Source organism: Podarcis melisellensis (assembly GCF_964234715.1).
Source record: "Podarcis melisellensis genome assembly, chromosome: 4".
NCBI classification, from domain to species: domain Eukaryota; kingdom Metazoa; phylum Chordata; class Lepidosauria; order Squamata; family Lacertidae; genus Podarcis; species Podarcis melisellensis.
In genome coordinates, this window is record NC_138531.1 from 84,490,072 (window position 1) to 84,513,602 (window position 23,531).

A 23,531-nucleotide genomic window follows, 5' to 3' on the forward strand; every position below is an offset into this window, starting at 1 on the left:
GGGCATTGCCATTCAAATTGTGTTTGTGCACCACAGTTTGCAATAGATTATTTAGGGCGGGGCATACCTTCCCCCCTGACGCCCAATATTTTATTCAAGCTGGCACCACGGTTGGAAGCTCAACCCCCAGCAATGCTAGAAATTTTTGCCTAACGTGGGACTCAAACCCACGACCTGGAGATCAGGCGTCTCATGCTCTACCAACTGAGCTAGCATCAGAGAGACAATTTGTGGATCCCCCAACCTTTCCATGGGATTGAGAGTTTGCTGGCTGCTGGGATCCCTGAGAGGGGATCTCCCCGCAGGTTGCCCTGAAAGCAGACGGCTTGCCTCTTTCCCCTCCTCCCCGTCCGGCTGCTCCGCCGCCTCCCTTGCCCCAGTGGCCAGAGGCGCCGGGGCCGCCGCCGCCACCTCCTTTCCTCCCTGGGGCGCCGTCTCCGGCGCGTTTCCCTTCCGCGCGCAAAAAAAGAAAAGAAAGCGAGCCAGCCAGCCAAAAGCTCGCGATCGCTCCTCCAGACCACCTCGCCGAGCGCCTCCGGCCCCCCGAGCGGCGATGCTCAGTTGCCCGAGCGAGAAGAGAGACCCCCTCGCCGGATTCTGAGCGCTCCCCGCCGGATCGGGCAGAGCCTGGCGCGCAGCTCAGGCGCGGGACGGGGGGCGCTATCCACCCTGGCGACGGCGAGGGGGGCGTTGCGAGCCTGCCGCTGGATGAAGCAGCCCCACCCCACCCCCTGCAGAGTCTCCGGAGCCAGATCCCTCGGCAGGATCACTTCCCGCCCCCACTGCTTAAGCGGAGCTGCCGGTGGAGCGCAGGAAGCCTGGAGGGCTGGCGGAGGAGGGCAACCTGTCCGTTTGCCCGCCTCCCTCTCTTAACTGTTGTAACTTGGCAAAGAGGTTTCCCACCTCATCGTCCCTGCAGCCAGCCAGCCAGCCAGCCACTTTAGAGGGGAGGAGGGCGAGGAAGCGGGGAGGGGGGAGTTCATTCATGTTGGACATCATCGGGGCTGAGTTTGGAGAGTCAGCTCGGGAGGGGACAAAGGGAAGGCTTTAAAAGCGTCGCGAACAGGGAGATATTCCATTTGGAAGAGGAATCCGTCCTCACTTTTTTTTAAAGTTAAAGACTTTGTGCTAAGCAGCAAAGCGTCCCAATGCAAGCGCTGGAGCATCTCCTCTTTTACGTTGCGATCTGCGCCAGCTTTTGCAACCGACAGGGCTCCGGCGCCGGCGCCCAGAGCGGATCTATCCGAGCCTTGCGCGCTTCGAACCTGCGGAGAGATGGTGAGTGTCTCTTCTTTCTCTCAACTTTTGCTCCTGGTGTGTGAAGCTGACCGGGCGCGTGGTGGAAACGCGCCCCCTGGATGTCCTCTCAGGCGGTGCACTTGCAAGAGGAGATGCGTAAAGAGAGGGCAACTGGGATGCAAGCAACTCCCCCGCCTCAAAGGACTTCTGAGGCTGCTTGACGCGCCACAGGTTGCACTAGGAATGGTCATGCAAATAATCGCTCACACAATGCATGATCTCACCAGGATGCCATGTGCAGGGTCTCTGTTGGCAACCCACCATGCGCAATGCATTGGTGCACATGTGGATGGTGGGCTTGGAGTGCCCCTCTCCCCTCTGCTCATGTAACTAGACCTGCATTCAGTGCAATAAATGCAGAACTCTTGAAGCAACTGATGAAGTGGTGTCTAGTGTGTGAAAGTAATAAATGGCAAATATTTACGGTGCTACAAGACTTGGGTTTTGTGAAGCAAGAATTGTCTATGGAGCTCATCAGCCTGGAGAGCTCAGTTGGTTAGAGGATGATGCTGATAACGCCTAGGTTGCAGGTTTGATCCTGGTATGGGGCAGCTGTCTATTCCTGCAGGTAAAAAAAGGGGGGATGCGGGTGGCACTGTGGTCTAAACCACTGAGCCTCTTGGGCTTGCCGATCAGAAGGTCGACAGTTCGAATGTGCCCATCCAGGTGAGCTCCTGTCGCTCTGTCCCAGCTCCTGCCAACCTAACAGTTCAAAAGCAGGCCAGTGCAAGTAGATAAATAGGTACCACTGCGGCAGGAAGGTAAATGGCTTTTCCATGCGCTCTGGTTTCCATCATGGTGTTCTGTTGTGCCAGAAGCGGTTTGGCAATGCTGGCCACATGTGGACAAACACTGGCTCCCTCAGCCTGAAGCAAGATGAGAGCTGCAACCCCATAGTTGCCTTTGACTGGATTTAACTGTCCAGGGTCATTTACCTTTACCATATTCCTACACTGCAGGGAGTTGGACTCTACAATTCTATGATTCTGTGATTCATAGCAGCTGCCAGCTGGCCATCTTGCTTTTGGCTGCAGACCTTGTGTGCCCCACTTAAAGGTTTGTTTTCCCAGCATAGGGCAAGACTGTTGACACTCTGAGGAACAACTAGAGATCCAGGGAGTAGTTTTGCAGAAGGCACCCCCCCCCCCCCCGTGTCTTTCATACAAACACACATACATACCACTCTTGCAAAGATTGCGGCAGCTGTTATGCAGCCCATACTAGTTCTGAAATTGTGTACATTAGCAGCTGAGTGGACACATGCAGCTCCAGAAACATACATTCATGGTCACAGGAGGTTGGATTAGTTGCATGAGTGCATCTGAATCTTTCAAAAGTCACACACCCAGGGCCACATTCAAACATTACAAATTCCGACCTGTGGAATGCTTTCATGTAGGAAAGTGCATGAAGTCAGGGTGTAAAGAAATTGTCACACACACCTGGCAGCCCTGGATTCACTCTGCATGCATGGGGTACACTTGCATGTGGGGTACCTTCACTGTGTACACATTTTAAAGCTTGTGAGATTGCTCAGTTGGTAGAACATGAGACTCTTAATTCCAGGGTTGTGTGTTCAAACCCCATGTTGGACAACAAAATTCCTGTATTGCTGGGGATTGGACTAGATGACTCTTGTGGCTGCTTCCAACTCTACAATGAATCTATTATTCTATGTTGTGCACATATCCACAGCAAGTCAGGCACATGTTGCGTCATTCACACATGCTGAGTTTCCTGCAAGTTTCACACATTTGCTCCATGGGGAAGTGGTTTTAGGAAATTGCAGTGTGTGAAGTAGCACAAAGATATATCCTTATGTCCATTAAGTGTTGGGAATCCCAATGGAAAGTCTCCTGAACAGATCTCCCCAAGGCTTAAGTCATGTGCTGAGACTCAAGCCTGCCCACTACAAGCTTTCCTGAAGCCACTGCATGCTTTGAATGCACAGGATCCCAGATTCAGTTGCAGGTATCTTAATCTGGAGGATCTCAGGGAGCAAGGCTTGAGTTTCTAGAGAGCTGCTCTCAATCAGGGTTGTTGGTACAGAGTTAGTTGGACCAAGACTCTGACAAAGGCAGCCACGTATGCTCTCATGGCCCATAATTCCAGATGCATTTGTTCTGCACACTTCCTTATTTTACAGGCACTGCAATCATCCCTGGCTCAAATTCAGATTTGGCCCAAAATATGCAGCAGTTTTGCTTTCCAACCAGAGTTTTCGAAAGTGTTGTTGCTATGGTGGCAATCATGCCCTGACCCTCTTCAGATAGGAAAATGAGGAATGCAGAAGTTGTTATCTGAATTTACCAAGAGAGCATGGTATATTATTAAAGAATATGTTTCCGACCAAGGTGAGTAGGGACTGCAGTAGGTGGTTGAAAGTTGCTGCGCAATGTTAACCCTAATATCAGGGAGGTTGGCTTTTTTATTTTAGTTTTCTCCTGTTTTCTGCAATCTCCTCTAGGAACAGGAGGAGAGCCCCATAGATCAAAGATCTGTGGAACATTTTCCAAAAATAGAAAGGGAGGAAAGGAACCACTTGCTGGCAAACTTCTCAGTTCAAATTCTGAAACATTTCCAGGGATCTTTGATTAAACAGATCCTCTGGATTGTGGCTAATTTCTAAGATGAGAGATGAAGGGAGGACTCACAATTATGCCTGGAAGCTTCCCTCTGATCTAAAATCACAATCCCTCTAATTTTATGTGAGTATGCATGTAAATGGGTGTGTCTGTGGTGCACATGATGAAAGACACTCTTTTCTTCTTACTAGTTCCTTTTAAGATGGGTACCCATTCTAGACAGTTTAGAGCAGAATTCCAAAAGCTGGTGTCCTCCAGATGTTATTGGGCTACAACTCCCATCATGCATGGCCACAAGAAATGCAAGTTGGGGATAGGAGTTATAGTCCAAAACATCTGTAGGGCATCAGGTTGGAGAAGGATGATTTAGAATGTCTGGACCCTCACCAACCAACCCAGCAACAACCTTCCATTCTGAAGATGAACATTTGTAGATTCTGTTGTGCAATTGCAGGCAAATGTTAACTGATTGGAGGGCCAATTCCAATGGTGGCGCCTGAAGAGGAATAGAATAGCATTGATCCAGCTTCTTTCCAAAACCCTTGAGAAGCTTCTTTCCAAAACCCTTGGGAAGCTTCCAACCTGAATAAAATACAGGGAAAAATTGTAAGGAGACCAGAGGATCAACTCCTCCTAAACTGAGCCTTTTAGAAGTTCTCCTAGATGGTGTACAGTTGATCAGAAGAGAAAAGTTGACAATACAGGGCTGTGTTGGTCAATTCAGATATCTGCTCTTGCACACACACACAAAAAGTTACCCCTTGGAAACCCATTGTGGATCAATGAGGATCTTCTGCTAGGAGAGACTCAACGCACTCAGTTCTCTCCTTCCTGGATTCTCTCCTTCCTGGAATTTCACAGCTTCTTCAAGGTGTCCTACATTCTATGGACAGCCCACTCACTCCAATGACCAGCAATCTGGAACTGGTTGTATACTGTTCCCTGCAGATGCTCCAGAGCAAAACCGTGGCACTGAAAACAAACTATGGCTGAACATTGCTGGTAGCTTTGTCTGCTCTGCAGTTATTTCTTTAACAGCATTAAATTCAGATGCTGTCTCTACTGGCTGTTTGTAAAGCATCACGCAGAACACAAGAAGAATCGCTTGATCCCGTACTGGGGGCTTGTTCTGTGTGTGCACACACACGTGCACCAATTGTTTAAAACTGTTTGAGTAGCAGAAAGCTATTCATCATTTGTGGGCTGCCTCTCCACTCGTCTGCCCCTGTGCTGCCGACTTTCTAAACACCCATGTAGCAAGCCTTGAGTAAACCAGTTCTGCAAATCGCTCACTTTTCCTTGCCTGCCTCGGCCTTGCACAACTTTCCTGAGAATGTTGCAGCTGCAATTTTGTGGCGTCTTAAGGCTCCTTGTGATTCAAGCACAACCAAAGTATTCCTGGGTGAGCTATTCCGTTTGGGGGTTTTGTTTCATGGTGGGGTGCAGGGGGGGAGTTCAAGTGGAGGAAGGAATTCAAGAGGGGAACACAGCTGCGAATGTAGCCTACCCCCCACTGCGTAAATATTAGGCATTCAAGGCTTTACAGCTGCAAACAGCTGGAGTCCAATACTTCTCCACAGCAGATGTTTACTAAGGGAAGCCCTTGAAGGAATAGTAGCACTTAAAGGTCTCAAACAAGTTCTCAGAGGTTGCAATAGGCATATTATCTCTTCGATGGAGACAATTTCCATGGTCAATGAGTTTCTTCTGATCTCTAATAATTTAATGCCACAGTCTTTTAAGAGCAGAAATCAATGGGATCCTCTCTGACTCTTGGCTCAGCGTTTTTTAGCTGCATGCCATTCGGGGAAATTTTACTGGTTGGGGAGCAAGATAGATGCTGCCTGTCATGGGATGACCTCACACCAATTAGTCTTGTGTCTTGCAAGCTTTGCTCTCTGCATTGGTCCTACCTTGGCTGTGAAACCTGGGAGACATACTCCCGTCCTTTCAGGCCTTTATCCACCTGGCCTGGGAGGGCAGGGTCCTGTCTGACTCCAGCTACAAAAGCTGAAGCTGCTGAGCAGACTCTTGTGCTAAGGTGTTGTTGGGGTGTGCGTGTTGTAAGCCACCTTGAGCATGGGTTTAACTATGGAAAGGTGGCATGCGAATAAAAAAGATGGATGGGTGGATGGTCACCTTCTACTGTGCAGATGCCAGGAAGCATAATTGGAGCTCAGGCCACTTGTGACTGTCAACGATGGGAAATTCAGAATGATGTACCCTCTGAGAGCACTCACCTTTTTGGGAGAATCCATGTGAGAGCAAATGGGCTGTGAACATCCATCACCCCATTGGTTGCCAGGGTTGATTTGGCTGATCTGAGTGTCAAGAAGAGCTTGCTGGGGCAAGGCAATGGCCCATCCAATCCACCATTTTGTTCTCTCAGTAGCCAACTGGTTGCCTATGGGAAGTCTGCAAGCAGGACATGAGCACAACAGCACATGCAATTCCCAGCAACTAGTATTCAGAGGCATAAGGCCTCCAACAATGGAGGCAGAACATAGTGATCATGGCTAGTAACCACTGATAGTCTTATCTTCCATGAATTTGTCTAATCCTCTTCTAAAGCTGGTGGCAATCACTACCTCCTGTGGGAGCAAGTTCCATATTTTAACTGCTTACTGCATGAAAAAGTACTTTTATCTGCCCTAAGTCTTCCAACATTCAGCATTATTTGATGTCCAGGAGTTCTAGAGTTGTACCTGCAGCCATTTGAGCACAACAGAGACCCCATCATGGACTCTGAGGGCATTTTTACAACAAGGGAAGATGGCCAAAGCTCTTTCCTAAAATTTTCACTGTACTACTATTTTGTCCCCTCTAGCTACATGATCCTCAGCAATGTTGTTAAGAAAAAGCATTCTGGTTAAAAAGAAAATAAAAGATGGGGCGGCAGGTTCATACTAGTTTAAGATCCTCTTTGGAAAGGAGAAAATTTGGCCTTTATCCCAATAGCTTTCACCTTTATTTCTGGCTTACAAAAGAAGAGTCCATCTAGTGCAACATTCTTATAACCACGGGCTGCCAGGTGTTTCTAAAAAGCTAGCAAGTAAGGCTTATAGGTGAATGGGGGGGGGGAGAGTAAAGAACAATGTGGTATAGTAGTTAGAGTGCCAGGCTAGGCAAGGCTAGGACTGTGAAGATCTGGATTCAGATCCCTAACCGGCCACAACACAGACTGCGTATCCTTGAGCCAGTCATGCTCTCTCTCAGCCTAGCCTTCTTCACAGGATTGTTGTGGTGACACAATCTGTATATGGAACTCTTCCTTGAGGGACAAGAGGGAAAGAGTGGGAAGTACTGGGCAGAAATGTAATGAGCAAAGCACTGGGCCTGGAGACGGTGTTACCATGACAACGATGCCTCAAGGACTGCCTCTCCCCATACAAACTGCCCCAGACTCTGTGTTCATCATCTAAGGCCCTTCTTTGTGTGCCTCCTCCTTTGTGAGGCCCGGAGGGTGGCAACACGAGAATGGCTCTTTTCTATAGTGGCTCCCCGTTTGAGGAATGCTCTCCCCAGGGAGGTTTTCCTGGTGCCTTCATTGTATATTTTTATATGCCAGGCAAAAACATTCCACTTCAACCAAGCCTTCGGCTGTTTAATAACACACAGCTTTTTAAGTGTATCTGTGAGAAGGGGTGGGTGGGTATTGTTTTGTTGTTTTAGTTTTATTATATACTTGTGTTTTATCTTGTATTTTATTCTGTGATTCACCCTAAGATCTTTTGATGAAAGGTGGTGTATGTTGTTGTTGTTTAGTCATTTAGTCGTGTCCGACTCTTCGTGACCCCATGGACCAGAGCACGCCAGACTCCTGTCTTCCACTGCCTCCCGCAGTTTGGTCAAATACATGCTGGTAGCTTTCAGAACACTGTCCAACCATCTCGTCCTCTGTCGTCCCCTTCTCCTTGTGCCCTCCATCTTTCCCAAAATTAAAGGTAAAGGTAAAGGTACCCCTGCCCGTACGGGCCAGTCTTGACAGACTCTGGGGTTGTGCGCCCATCTCACTTAAGAGGCCAGGGGCCAGCGCTGTCCGAAGACACTTCCGGGTCACGTGGCCAGCGTGACATCGCTGCTCTGGCGAGCCAGAGCCGCACACGGAAACGCCGTTTACCTTCCCGCTGGTAAGCGGTCCCTATTTATCTACTTGCACCCGGAGGTGCTTTCGAACTGCTAGGTTGGCAGGCGCTGGGACCGAGCAGCGGGAGCGCACCCCGCCGCAGGGATTCAAACCGCCAACCTTTCGATCGGCAAGCCCTAGGCGCTGAGGCTTTAACCCACAGCGCCACCTGCGTCCCCCTTTCCCAAAATTAGGGGTGTATAAATTTAATCAAACAAACAAACAATGCTGGCCCTCTACACAAAGGCGGCTCAAAATACTTTGTTGCTTGAGGTAAATGATAAAATGCCTCCCTCTCTAATTCTTCATACAGAAAGAAACTGCCTGAGTGGCAGTTGAATCTTATTTCAGCAGTAGTTATAGGACAGCAACTTCCAGGACAGTGTGGTAGGTTGGTGGAGGAGTTAGGCCAGGCTTTGTAGCACACAGGGCTCTGTCCTCCAACACCTCACCCCTGCCCCTTCTGGCATCTGCCACCTGAGGCAGCCACCTCACTCTGCCCAGTAACAGGGCCATCTCTGCCTCTATCCCCAACTCTGCGATGGCCCACTGAATGAGATCGTGGAGGGTGAGTACAACGTACCTTCTTCCCTATACAAAAAGCAAAGAGAGCCACTGCATGACGAAGGGGGTCGTTGCAAGACACAAGCCCACCATTTAACCAATGTACAGTGGTACCTCAGGTTACATAAGCTTCAGGTTACAGACTCCGCTAACCCAGAAATAGTAACTTGGGTTAAGAACTTTGCTTCAGGATGAGAACAGAAATTGTGCTCTAGCGGCGTGGCAGCAGCAGGAGGCCCCATTAGCTAAAGTGGTGCTTCAGGTTAAGAACAGTTTCAGGTTAAGTACGGACCTCCGGAACAAATTAAGTACTTAACCTGAGGTACCACTGTATAAAAGTGTACATCTTTACTTTTTTTTTTGATATTCAAGCCATGCTGGAATGCTATCCTCATCCACCTAGATAATTTTGGCAAACATCAGACCAATGTGTGCCTTGGTTTTCCACTCTCCACATCAAGACAGGCTGGCAGAAAAGGTACCTACTTTTGCCAGGGTCACTTGCCGCATTCCCAGCTGTGTGCCGCAGTCCTCCTGTTTCTGGCCTGATATCCAGAGTGTAATGTAGCTACGCCAACATAGCTTTCTGGACATGCTGTGGTGTCCTAACTTCCTAACTGGGAATTGCTGACATGGAGAAGATTAGGCTTTTAAAAAATATTTTTAAAAATCTTGCTTTGAACATAGGTTTTTGTTTTTTGTTTTTCTTTTAAGGTTCTGTCCTGAGCATGTTCCAGCACTGCTACTTTAATTACAAGGCTAGGACAAAACCTAATTCAGTGAAATACTCTGGGCTCATGTCCAGATTTCAACAACCTTAACTTGCAGATTTGCAAAGACATCTCGAGGGGATCCAGATCTTTTGACTGCAACAGAATACCAAGATTAGAGGTTGGATGCTCAAAGGCATCAAAAGGAAGGGAAGAAAAAGGTTCTTTCATAAAATGGAAAATAACCGTTTGGATTACTGTTGCCAGTAGCCTTTAGACAAAATGCACTCCTTTTGATAGGTGAACAATCGTAATAAGGAAATTCCATGTCTCCTTTCACCCACTGCAAACCTTTCCTGTACAAAGACATGAACACAAAAGGAAGCACCTAGGGGGGTCAACCTGGTTTATGGTTGCTTGAGTCCAGCTGGCAGACATATGCCATGGGCAAAGGAAGGGTTAAAGGAATAAACCAGCCCTGGTGCCCTGCAGATGTTTTGGACTACAACTCTCACCAGTCTTAGCTGGCATGGTCATGTTTTCAGACTACAATTCCCATCAGCAGTGAAAAGGTTTCTGAAAAGCATCACTGCTCCTATTTTTGTTCTCCTCCGTCTTCAGATTGTTATCCTTCCACAAGTTTTCCCCTGGGAGCCTGGGAGAGAGATCGTTGGACTGGTTCAGCTTTGGGATGGGGCAAAAATTTAATTCAGGTAACATTTCTAGGCAAACCTACCCAATTCTCAATTTCTGAAACTGTAAGCAGACCAAGACAAAGCCATCCTTCAAAATTCACATTTTGCGATGCAGTTTTCCAGCCATGTAATGGATACAAAAATGCTTACGCTAGGGCAAAGTATGCATAAGAATACATGTATTGCTGACAGCAGCATGCAAAATACATTATATAAGCAGGGGATTGCTTTGCACAAATGTGTAGGAGACAATACTGCAGACAAAATTGTGCATATGAGGAGAAGATGTAGCGCAAAGATGCGGCTGAATTTTCGTGAGGATTTGTTTCAAAAACTGGCAGGCTGGTGTGGAACTGTGGAGAACTGAACTTGAGTGGAAAAATGAGAAGCGGAGAGAAACCAAAATTTACAGATCCACCCATCTCTAGTTCAGATTATGGTTTGGCACTATGTGAGAGAACCTTAAGAACCCCCAGCCTCAGGCATTTGATCCTGGTCTCCAATCTTGATCTGCAAACCTTAGTTTGCTGGTTTCAGATGAAAATTCAGAAACAATGGTTTGCTTGAAACCAGAAATAGGGGCTGGGATCACAAGCACTTGACAGGAAGAGGGAGCATGTAGGCATGCAAGTTCTTAACCCTTTGCCCCCATAGCTCCAAACTTTTATTTTGCAAGCCTGAACCAGTCCCTTAGTGGTTTAACTAAGGCTGTCCAGTTAATAGTTGTGCTGAGATCTGCACGGATAATTTCTCACCTACAACGTATGTTCATTATCACTACTCTACATTAGCTCTTAACTACATTGCTGTCTCAGAGAACTAAAGGAACCAGGGAAAATTACAAATCTGACTCAGCTGTAATCAATATAATGGAGTTCCACAAAGGATAGGCAGTGACTGGCCTGTTTTATCAGATAGATGTATATCACACTAAGGCAGATATTTCAATTATAAAGTCCCCAGTCAGTTTCAGAGCTACAGCAACTTTTAACAGCTGAATGGTATTATCAGCACCAACCTTTAAGAACCCCTTAAAAATAACTTATTTTGATTGCAGTGCTGCTTTCGTTCTCAGATACATACGGTAATTGCACTCTTCATTTCGGAAAGGACCAGCTGACTGGGGCCAAAGACAGCAGATGGACAATAGGAATGAGCTGTAGAAAGGGATAAATAATACCTCCTTCTTGAACCCCTAATAAACTATTCCACCTTGATCATGCAAAGATACGTGCATATCTGCTTAATCATAAACTTTTAAGAGCACAATCCTCTGCATGTCTTGCCAGAGGCAATGTCTTGCCATTGAGTTCAAATGACCTCCTTTCATTTGATTGGTTGGTTGGTTGGTTGGTTGGTTGGTTTTATTTATTTCCCACCTTTCTCCCAGTAAAGGAGTGATTTGCACTAGGAGATATTTGCACTAACATTTTGCTGAATTAAAAAAAAGTTGCAAACTGGTATAGAACTATGAACTTAAAATTGGATAAATAAGAAACTGAAATTGGCCAATGTGTCCATCTCTACTGACAAAATCTTGATCTCAGTTCAGCCAAAATTTCCATTCATTGGTTCTTAGTCCTTCCCTTCAGAGCCACAGATAATGAGTCTGCTTTATCTTGGCCTGATGATGGTGCTTCAGATTTCAGATGTCTGAAAACCATCTCACCTTCATCTTGAATCCTAAATTAATTTTATTTGCTGTTGTGTTTTAACTGTTGTTGAGTTTTTCTTTTAATTGGTTTCGCTGCTTTTCTTGTGGGGCGCATGGAATGCTGCTGTTTCACAAGAACAACAGCACATCATAATTTTTGGATGAATGAATGAGACCATATTGGACTGAGTCAGCTGCAGCCAGGGCCAACGTGATGTTGCCTCAGCTGTGAACTCATTGTCTGCTTCGAAATAATCATTTTAGTGACACCGTCGTAGGAATGGCAGCCCAAGTGGGCAAATATTTCTCTCTCTCTCTTTTTGGCAGCGTGGCATGTCTCTGCTATTCTGGTAAGTCATAAATTCTAGGTGACGTCAAGCTTCCTATTGTCTTTGAGTAATTTCTGGTTTCATTCCTTGGCGCTGATCTTTGTCTCGTGTTTTAAAAGCCAGCTTCCTACATTTGTGTTTTGGCAGTCTGAGCACTTGACTTGACACACTGGGAACAGCGTGAGACGACAAAAGTTGCCAGCTGAATAGACTTCCTGCTAGCCCCCAAATACCCCCGCTGTGCGCTTGGGACTTTAGGAGGTTGAGCTCCATGAGAAACATGGAAGCAAACTTCACAAAGAGCTTAAAATACAATGAGAGAGGCCTTGCTCCTTCCCACCGAAATAATAAATGGCAACATTCCTATCAGCTTCAGTGGAAGTGGGGACAGTCATGTTGTCTGTGTGATGCAACCTGCCATTTAGAACATGCAAGGGAAGCCATTGAAATTCCAGAAGCAGTGCAAGCTTTTAATGTTTGATGCATTACTGTATTTTAATATTTTGTTTGGGAGCCGCCCAGAGTGGCTGGGGAAGCCCAGCCATATGGGCGGGGTATAAATTATTATTATTATTATTATTATTATTATTATTATTATTATTATTATTATTACTGGGTTGAAATGGTTGCTAAACTGGCTACAGTCATACCTCGTGTTATGTTTGCTTCGTGTTGCAGCTTTTCAGGTTACGAACGCGGCAAACCCAGAAGTGTTTACTTCCGGGTTCGCCCTGTGCGGGTTCGCCCTGTGCAGCTGCAGCCATGAGCGGAGGATCCTGGTGCCGGAGGAAAACCACTAAGTACAGCGCATGTGCGGTGTTGCATGCATGCGCTGTATGTAGCAATGCTGCACATGCGCTGTATAGCAGTTTGCTGCCAGTGCTACTCCAGCACTGTACGGACACAGCCGCAAGCAGAGGATCCCAGCACTGTCCGTATGGTGCTGGAGCGGCACCAGCGGCAAACTGCTATACAGCGCATGTGCGGTGGCGCTACGTACTGTGCATGCGTTGTGTGTAGCGATGCCGCACATGCGTCCTATGTAGCGACGCCCGCCCCTGGTGTCACGACGCCTTCCTTCGCCCCCGGGGAGAGCCTCCTTTCTTGGATGAGTGACACGAAAAAGCTCTCAATATTCTTTCAGTTCTAATGACTGTGCATCCTTGAACTGTTATGGCATGCCATAAATTACAAAGCTAGTGGCTTTCTTGTGCCCATGCTAAAACTGGAGTTTTTGGAGAGGAGGAAAAGTATATCTGGCCTTATCTAAGCCACTGTACTGATTTGACTTGACAGCAGAGTACAATCAAAGCTTTTAATTCTGAAGATGTGAGATTAAAAAAAGTTTAAATGAAAAGAAAGAGAAAGGGAAAAAGGAAGGAAGCAAGAAAAATGAAGCAAGCAAGGAAGGCTACTGTGGACGTCTTATTCTTTTAGTATCATAGTTAAAATGCAACACAAACCTCTGAGGCGTGGAAAACATAACTTTCCTTAATTAGATTTTCCAGAAAACCTCCAGTAGTTGCTATCTGGTTTCTCTCCCTCCTTCGCTCTGAGAATCCACTTTTCTGGGACAGTTGAAATCCAGCTGTTATTGCTCCTTTCATATTTCTTACATGGGGTGTGAACATACCTGGTTGTTTCCCTTGCTACTCTGATGCCCTGCCTCTAGCTAGACTTCCTTAGCAGTCCTTAGCAGGGTTTCTACAAAGGCCATGAGTTCAACTTTACAGAGGACATTCCTCTTGTTGAAGTGCTGTCAGAGGCTGTTCCTCTGTCCAGTTTAAAGATAATGAACCCTAAGAAGGGAGAGCAGGTGGCCTTGGTTTTCTCATCAACAAGCACCTGGACACTAGACTGTAGAATGAACAGGTGCAGATGTCATCTGGTCACGCATTGCCTTTCCCGCTACAGGGAGATTTAGAGCTGAGCGAGAATCCTAGTTGAATTCCAGCCATTTTAAAATCTGCATATGTACCTATAAAATTGTATATGCAACCATTGTGCAAATCTGTGCATACTACAAATCTGTGCACTACAATTAATCCAGAATGCAGCAGCTAGACTGGTGACCAGGAGCGGCCACCGAGATTACATAATTCCGGTCTTGAAAGACCTACATTGGCTCCCAGTACGTTTCCAGGCACAATTCAAAGGGTTGGTGCTGACCTTCAAAGCCCTAAACGGCCTCAGCCCAGTATACCTGAAGGAGCGTCTCCACCCCCATCGTTCAGCCCAGACACTGAGGTCCAGCGCCGAGGGCCTTCTGGTGGTTCCCTCACTGCGAGAAGCAAAGTTACAGGGAACCAGGCAGAGGGCCTTCTCGGTAGTGTGGCACCCGCCTGTGGTACACCTTCCCACCAGATGTCAAGGAAATAAACAACTATCTGACTTAGAAGACATCTAAAGGCAGCCCTGTTTAGGGAAGTTTTTAATATTTGGTGAATTATTGTATTTTAATATTTTGCTGGAAGCCGCCCAGAGTGGCTGGGGAAACCCAGCCAGATGGGCGGGGTATAAATACATTATTATTATTATTATTATTATTATTATTATTATTATTATTATTATTATTACTACTACTACTACTATACTTTGTCAGCTTTTGTCACTGATGCATTCTCTCTATTCTTTGCAGTGTGTACAGTAAATGGCTCCCCTACTTTCTAATTTGCTACATAGTGGCATTTCTCTGCTTCTTACTGTTTTGTTTTATTTAAGACTCCTGGACTCCTAAGATTCTCCCCCCTAAATTTGACATATACATATACAACACCATGTGGAGGTTCTCTGCAGATCTGTGTGCTCTTTCGTTCTCTGTTTCTGGTAATCCATTTTCTCATTTTCGGCAATGTATAAAGCAACAACAATTACTACAACGATTCCTTTCTAGCGGAGTTTAAAGGACCAGGTGACGATAATACTAGACATTTGAGATGGGCTTATTTGAGAGAGGCTTTTTATTGTTTCAAACCACTTCACACACAAGCCTGCACAGTATGGGACCCGCCAAGCTGGTTGCAACTCACTAGGCCTAACAGGAGCCTGACAGACACGCTGCTTTCGAAATCTCAGGCAAGCAGGAAAACTAGATAAGAAAGTCATTGGGAGGTTGCAATATGTGACTGGTTGGCTGAGTTCAGCTCAGTGGGCTCCAAGTTGTGTAGGCCTTGAAAGCAAACTGAACAGTTGATAGAGTGAGGCAGTGGTTCATGCTCCCAAAAAGTACCTTTGAGGAAAGTAAAAAAAAAAAAAGACTCCAGGCCAATGAAAGTCGGCAAATGGTTGCTGTTTCAGCACTTTGCGAAGAAGCCATTCATTGCTGCTGATACTGTGAACAAGTAACACATCTTTTTGCTGTGCCAGTGTTAAGAAAATGCTGTAGGTGAAAACATCTTGCCCATGGGATAAGAGAACAAGAACTGTGTCAATTTCTGCTAGCAGCTAAGTTTCCGCCTGTCCTATTATATGAAAATAATAAAGACACATCTCCCCCCACCCTTTTTTAAAATCAGGAACGGAAGGTGCACTGAAGGACCCTCAGTTGCAACCAATTAATGATGTATGATTCATTGAGTCCAGACAGGATATTCTTAAGAGGTTTTCAAGAACTCAAATTGGCTTGATTTTAATTATTTTTTGAATGTTGTACATAGTTTTAAGCTGTTTCTCTCCCTGAAAGTTTTGTAATTTTCGTAAACCGTTTTGAGGTTTTGCTGCAATCAAAAAGTATAAAAATCTTGTGAAATAAATAAAACGAGTAAGTTGATGTGTAATGCTTCATCTTCTCTCCCAAAAGTCACTAAACGTGGCTGCTTCTCAAAGACCTGGAAAGTAGCCAGCCGAATGCCATTTTCCAAATAGGGATTAGAGGCTGAAATAAATTACAGGCCCATCGAGGGAATCTTTGCCCCCCCCCCCAGTGTTCAATGAACTTTTGTTTCTGTGAATTCCTATGGGAACTGATCTGATCTGCACCTCCCAGACTCATGTGGAAATCAAAATGAAATTCTCCTTTGGGTTTCTCGCTTCTCTGGATTTGCAATACAGTTCTGACTCATACATAACAAAATATGTTAAAAAGGCATATTTTAAGGTAAAAGGAGAAACGCACTGTTTGAGATTAATTTTGTATTTGAATAAAATTTCTGTGCACGTGTCTTTTAAAGTGTAGATAAATGCAGGAATGGAAAGGATTTATGAATGAATGCATTTCCATCAATTAGAAGGAAAGAAATTGCATTTGAAAATGATCAAAGGGGAGAGAAAATTTCAGTGAAATTCTTATGGGTGGGGTGCAGGGTTTTTGATGGGCTCATCTTACTATTGTAGTAGCCAAGGGGTGCTTGTGAGTATCCTTTCTTCCCTTCTTAAAATCATCTCACCCATGTATAGTCTGTGCTCTGCAGCCATCCCAGGTGCTTGTGTTTCAATGAAAGCCTACTGGGCCTTTCAGATCAGCGACTGCAGGCAGCCAGGGAGGCTGCAGAGTGCTGAAAAAGAAAAGAAAGACACACACCACCCTCAACTACCTCTTTACAATAAGGTAACCTTAAAACCTTAAAAAGCAGAGACACCACCTTGCTGACAAAGGTGTGTATAGTTAATCCATTAGTGATGTATGGAAGTGAGAGCTGGACCATAAAGAAGGCTGATCACTGAAGAATTGATGCTTTTGAATTATGGTGCTGGAGGAGACTCATGAGAGTCCCATGGACGGCAAGAAGATCAAAACTCTCCATTCTTAAGGAAATCAGCCCTGAGTGCTCACTGGAAGGGCAGATCCTGAAGCTGAAGCTCCAGTACTTTGGCCACCTCATTAGAAAAGAAGACTCCCTGGAAAAGACCCTGATGTTGGGAAAGATGGAGGGCACAAGGAGAAGGGGATGACAGAGGACGAGATCATTGGACAGTGTTCTTGAAGCTACCAGCATGAGTTTGACCAAACTGTGGAAGGCAGAGGAAGACAGGAGTGCCTGGCGTGCTCTGGTCCATGGGGTCACAAAGAGTCGGACACGACTAAACAACAACAGCAACCTTAAAACACCACAACCATCGAAATAGTAAAGAAATTCTGAAATACCCTGAAAATGAGGCCAAAAAATGGAATCCCCTTTTGCAGGAGAGTAATATTTTATTTTATTTTTTTAGAAATTGGCACAGTGATAATTGTTAGTGGCCAGAAAAAGATGGATCTCTGCCCATCTCCAAGTGCAAGTCATATAAGCCACCACTATAATGATCCCCTCCCTATGCAGCCCTCCCTTTGCAAACCCAGGGCGCTTCTCTTTGGGTGAAGCTGCCCAATTTGTCTCAGAATAATTTATTATAGTTGTGACCTTATTAAAAATAGTGCAATATCCTCTGCTCTTCACCTCATGTTAATGACCAGTAAATAAAATGCTAATTTACTTTACAGCTTTGAGTTGCAAAGGTTCAGGTATTCATATGGTTTTTAATTAGCATCCAATTTGCACACCAGGCTGAATGGATGACTTTTTTAAAAAAAAGACATCTTTGCTGGGAATAGGTAATTGTAATGTATCAGGTGGCGCCATTGTTAGAGGTAGATCTGTTGCTTCTCATATTAACCTGTCTCTTCTGGGAAATTTATACCTTGGCCTTTAGTCACTCTGAGAAGCTACTGCCCAGAGAGTGGAACATAAATGTCTAAATAAATAAATATGTAGTAAATTAGATTTTTGGGGACAGGATTGTGCTCAGCATTTCTCTTCAGTACGCTACATACAATTTACTACATACAGGTTGTTGTTTTTAATGTGTGGGAAACATTTTTAAAAAGACATTGCTATTTTCAGTCTCAAATAGTATACTTCAGAAATCTAACAGTCTAGTGTGAGCCTAGCTGCATGCAATAAGAAATGTTCAAGGTGAAATCAAATCAATTAAAAAAAACCCCAACAGCTCTCGTTATATAAAAACAGTCTGACCAGATGTGGCGTTTGCCCGTTCGTTTGAAAATGTCTGTACAGGGGGAGAGAAAGAGTTAATAGGTAGACCAGTAGAAAAGCCAGAGGCGGAGCCTACCTGTTCATAAAAAGGCTTAATTCAAGGTTGGTTTTGGTTGGTTGGTTAGTTGGGAAAAGGCAGTTGGGAAAGCAGTTGGCAGACAGCTGGAAATAGAGAGACAGTTAGTGCAGTTGGTTCTTGTGTGAGGGGAGGTAGAAGAGTTTGAAACAGGATAAAATAAGACTAAGAAGGTAAAGAGTAACAATGTTTTGAATGCAGTTAAAGTTTATTTGTGTTTCCAATAAACTACACTCTTCTTAGTTAACTTATGAACCTGACTGAGACTAAGTGATTTACCGGGGAGGACCTGGTTGGTGGCAGCGGATTAGTGGTGTATGGGTCAATAGTCCGTGAGACAACCGGGGGCTCCAAACGAATGCCACACCAAGAAACAGAATACATTCTGAGGCCACACTACACATTTGAAAGTCATCTTGCTTCTCAGTTAGTGGAGGCACCACAGTCAAGGAAGCACCTTGAAGATGTCTTCAAATAACACCTTTGCTTTCTTTGATATGAATGAATGGTTTCAATGAACTCCTATGTAAAGTATTGAACACTGGGGGACACAATTGCAGTTCGAGCAAAGCTTACCCTCCCCACCCATCTCCGAGTGGCTCATCCCTTGGTGACAGAGACTTTTAGAGGCTTCCACATGTGTGTACACACACACACACATACACACTAACAGTCCTCTCAGTCTAGAATTCCTCCTCCTACAAACATGCCTCAAGCAACGTGAGAATGTGTATTTTGCTAATACTATAATAAAATTGTCATCCTATTGTAATTGCGGGGGAGTGTTTATATTCTTCCAGGACCAGCTATGCTTGGCTTGTCAAATCTCAGTACCTTATCAAAATATGTGACTTTTGAAAATAAACATCTTTTCACCCTTGATTGCCATCTTTCTGGTCAAGTTTCAGCTAGTTCCCTTTGTGTTGCCATTCAGTCAGTATTGAGGATTCCTCGGTTCAGCTAAAGGTCCCAGATGTTTATTGTCTATTCAGTCTTCATCATACTGCATCAAGGTTTTTGTAGTTTTAAGAGTGCACGGGCAGTTGTTTTTGTGAGTGCATATTTTGCTTGTGCAAATATGGAGAATGTGGCTCAAAGAGTAAATATTTTGAAAGAATGCAAATGGTTTGTTGTCAGTGGCTGAAATATCGTGAGAATGCAGGAATCATGAAAATACACAATGATCACTTATATAACTGTGACTCAAAACGTGATTTGTTGATAGCATAGATGATATTCAGAGTTGGGACCAATATATTTTGCATCAATACTGGAAGTTTCAGGAATGCCATATTTCATCTGAATTCCATTTTTATGCATTAATACAGCAGGCTTAATAATTACCACTTGTAGTATTTTCACTGGTGAAAAAGAACTTCTGTAATCCTAATTGAATTATTGACATCTGTGAGAGCTGAAAATAACTCAACTGAGAGTGACTGCATGGCCAACATTATCTCTCTTCTTGGACTTCATGGATCTTCATGACTGTAGAATATTTTCAGTTTCACATAACTCCTGTTATGTGTTCTGCCAAAGTCCTTCATGTAGTCTATGGTATTTGTATTTCTGAAAACGATGGAAAATAATAGCACATGTTATTGATTTGCTACTACAAAGACATGCATTTTACTTCTGTGTGCTGCCAAAAGAGATGTAAAACAAAACATGTTATTTACAGTGAAGTGCAATAAAATCTAAATATTGCACATAGACCAAAATTGCTGAAGTATGAGATCAGATAATCTGACATCATCTTCTAGCTATTCAGTTAGTTGCCCATAATTAAAAACAAACAGATATTTGACTAAAAGAGTCAAGAAAACTAGAACTGGCATGCCTGTGTGTGTGTGTGTGTATGTGTATGTGTGTGTGTGTGTAAATGAATGAACGAATGAAAAAGTTATACTGGTATTCTATGAATGGTATTCTATAGAAGTCATTTAAATATATGTTTAATGATTAACTGCATCCTTCCAAGAACCAGAGAAAAACTTGTCTGAAGTGCTGTTTCATGCTTTAAAAATAAATGTTGACATCCAGTATTATCTGCCCACTTGTTCAATGGAACTCTGCTCTGCTCCCACAAGACCCCCCAAAATCTGCTGCAAAGGTTCCCCAAACCCACAAGAGAATATTTTGGGGTCACATGGGGGGCTGTAGGGGAGAGGAGCAGAAGCCCCACTATGTGAGCAGACATCCTGTACTGGATCTCACTGGATCTCTGTTGATCATGAGTCACTAACCCCATCAAATCTGTCCCAGAGAGAGATGTAACCAACTAAGCCATAATCAAAGGAACTAGCTAAGCCTTGTACATTAGCTACCACGCCAAGTTCATTATTTTGTTGACATGTTGATACCAGGCCACCAACAGACTGCCTCCCCGATTACAGACCAAGCCAATCTTTATGAACCTCTCAGGAGACCTTGCTGGTGTTTCTGCAAGGAGCAGACTGCCACTAGGTGACAATGTAGAATCAGGCGTATTGTATTAAAGACAGCCACTCAAACTCTATGTCTATTTGTCCATTCTCCACATGCAGCACAACCCTATCCATGTTGAATCAGAAGTGAGGCCCACTGTGTTCAGTGGGCTTACTTCCATGTAAATGCGTTCAACAGCAGCCTGTGTTACTATTATTGTAAACAATTAAACGATGCTAAGCTATGTGTATGAAAAGGCCAAATCCCTTCGCAATAATTATGATGGATCTCTTTGGAACCCACAACTAACATCCTTACACACACACAAACAAACAAACAAACAACACTGGTGTTTCCAACTTAATCTTGAGTCCAGACCTTTAATTAGGGTTGCCGGACAGAAACGTTGTTGAGCATTTTTTAATTTTGGCCAATTGTTTTAGTTATGTCCATTATTATTATTTTGCTGCTTTTGAGCTATTTTTATGGGGAAATGGCATGGGCTGCCATATGCCCCAACTTCCACTCAGACACTACTGCCAGACACTGCTCCCAGGACAGTCCAGACGTATGGCAACCCTACCTTTAATCCTTGACGTGGAATTTGTACCCCAGGTCTCTTCAATCAAATTGCAAATGATACCCAGTTTGAGAGAGGTTGGATTTATCAACCTTCTGCATCCTGTGATTCTGTGCATCTGCTGGGAATTCATGGTAAAGCGCTCGTCAGCAGTTCAAACCTATCAGTCCATTTGTTCCTTCAGCCTCCAATACAAAAATGGAAGGAGGAAGAACTGAGTCATGCAAGCAAAATGTGAACGGTAGAACTTTTTTTTTTCATTCTCTTTGCTTGTTTAACTGCAAAGAAGTTCAGCCAACATAAACAAAACTTAAACAGCTGCATGATTTGTTTGTTTGTTTGTTTATTCTTCTTAAACAAATCTTAATTTATAAAAGCATACTTTCCTGACTGAGGTTAAGGCTGATCATTGAATCTCCAGAGCTGGTGTTGTGGCTGAGAGCAAGACCTGGAAATACTCAGTATAAGTTTCAAGTTAGTCCAGGGGATCTGCTTAAAGAAGCTGATGTTTTGGCCCACCCACAAGTATACAATGTAGGGATGGCAGTATTGTTACACTCTTACACTGAAGGGTTGTTAGAAGAGAAGGAACGCTAATCACACAGAAAAGCACTAAACGGTCTTGCTAAGCCCCTTTCCAAGCGCTGTGCAACATTGCACTTTGCAAGGGGCTTCTCAAAACTTGGGTTTTGCAAATCCCCTTTCCAAACACTGTCTTGCAGAGCCTCTATCAGAGCCCATCAGCCTTTGAGGGCAGAGCATCCAAATTGTGGACCTTCATCCCTGCAACCAGGAACAGCTTCTGCAAGCCCAAACTTCACCAGAAGTTCACCTTGCACTGCACTTCACCTCACATTTCAGGGGTTTGGCCAAATGTCCCTTTAGGTCCCTTTCAACTCTATAAGTTTATCATTCTATAGAAAGTGTGGAAGACTCCCTGGTCCTGAATGGGGTAACTGTGCCCCTGAAGGACCAGGTGCACAGCCTGGGAGTCATTCTGGACTCACAGCTGTCCATGGAGGCACAGGTTAATTCTGTGTCCAGGGCAGCTGTTTATCAGCTCCATCTGGTACGCAGGATGAGACCCTACCTGCCCGTGGATTGTCTTGCCAGAGTGGTGCATGCTCTGGTCATATCTTGCTTGGACTACTGCAATGCACTCTATGTGGGGCTACCTTTGAAGGTGATCCAGAAACTACAATTAATCCAGAATGCGGCAGCTAGACTGGTGACTGGGAGCAGCTGCCGAGACCATATAACACCGGTCTTGAAAGACCTACACTGGCTCCCAGTACATTTCTGAGCACAATTCAAAGGGTTGGCCTTTAAAGCCCTAAACAGCCTCGGTCCAGTATACCTGAAGGAGCGTCTCCACCTCCATCGTTCTTCCCAGACACTGAGGTCCAGCGCCGAGGGCCTTCTGGCAGTTCCCTCACTACGAGAAGCCAAGTTACAGGGAACCAGGCAGAGGGCCTTCTCGGTAGTGGCAGCTGCCTTGTGGAATGCCCTCCCACCAGATGTCAAAGAGAAAAATAACTACAAAGTTTTAGAAGACATCTAAAGGCAGCCCTGTTTAGGGAAGCTTTTAATGTTTAATAGGTTATTGTATTTTAGTGTTTTGTTGGAAGCTGCCCAGAGTGGCTGGGGGGACCCAGCCAGATGGACAGGGTATAAATAAATTATTATTATTATTATTATTATTATTATTATTATTGCCTAAACAGGACAACAGGGCAATATCAAACCGTCCTAGTTCAGCCGTCGCACTCTGGCACAGGCAAACAGTATATGGCAATAACTAAGTAAAAAAAAAATAATACTAACTTTCATTCCCCCCCCCCCATGGTGACTTTATATCTTGGCAACAGACTCTCTTCTTCCATTTTACAAAATTAGAGCTTAAAAATAAATCCCAGCAGATGGTGAAGATGCAGAACCAGAAGCTAAAGGGGTAAGAAAAATATTCTGACTGTATGCATCTCCGAGGGCTTTATTTATTCGGGCAAACAGATTTTTCCACTTCCAATACATGGCAGAAGGCCCTCAATCAGCTGTCTTGCTATGAAGCCAAAGTCTGGCAGCAAACAGTAGAACGACCCAAGTTCATAACACTTGGACATTCAACAGCCAGTTTGTGAGTAAATGCAGGCAACCCTTTTTCATGCTAACTTACTGGGTGGTGTAGATGTCACACGGGGCAGGCCAAGACATTTGGCAGCCTGAGGTAGAGCAACAAAGGGCACCCAAGCCCCCACCACAAGTAAAAGTACTTGGTACCCAAGGCTAACCATGTTATTTTGGAACTGGGGCAGAAAATTCCACAAAACTGCACCTCATTTCCATGGAGTATAAAGACTACAAGCCACAATGGCTATGCTCTGCTGCTCCTGTCAAAAGCAGTAGACCTCTAAATATTAGGTGCTGGGAATTTCAAGCTGGGTGAGTGCTGCTTTCAGGCTCATGTCCTACTTTCAGGCTACCCCTAGACATCTGGTTGGCCACTGGGGGAACACA

The 23,531-nt window shown here is 44.7% G+C and overlaps 1 protein-coding gene across 1 annotated transcript in view; it reads left to right on the top strand.

Moving 5' to 3' along the window:
* Positions 1 to 478: 478 nt before the first annotated feature.
* Positions 479 to 23,531, top strand: part of PDGFD (platelet derived growth factor D) — a 146,167-nt gene continuing 123,114 nt past the window's right edge. Inside the window, exon 1 of the mRNA XM_081910014.1 lies at positions 479 to 1,278. Within this exon, the coding sequence (XP_081766140.1) occupies positions 1,149 to 1,278 (130 nt within the window). The 5' untranslated portion in view covers positions 479 to 1,148. The remainder of the gene's footprint in view (positions 1,279 to 23,531) is intronic.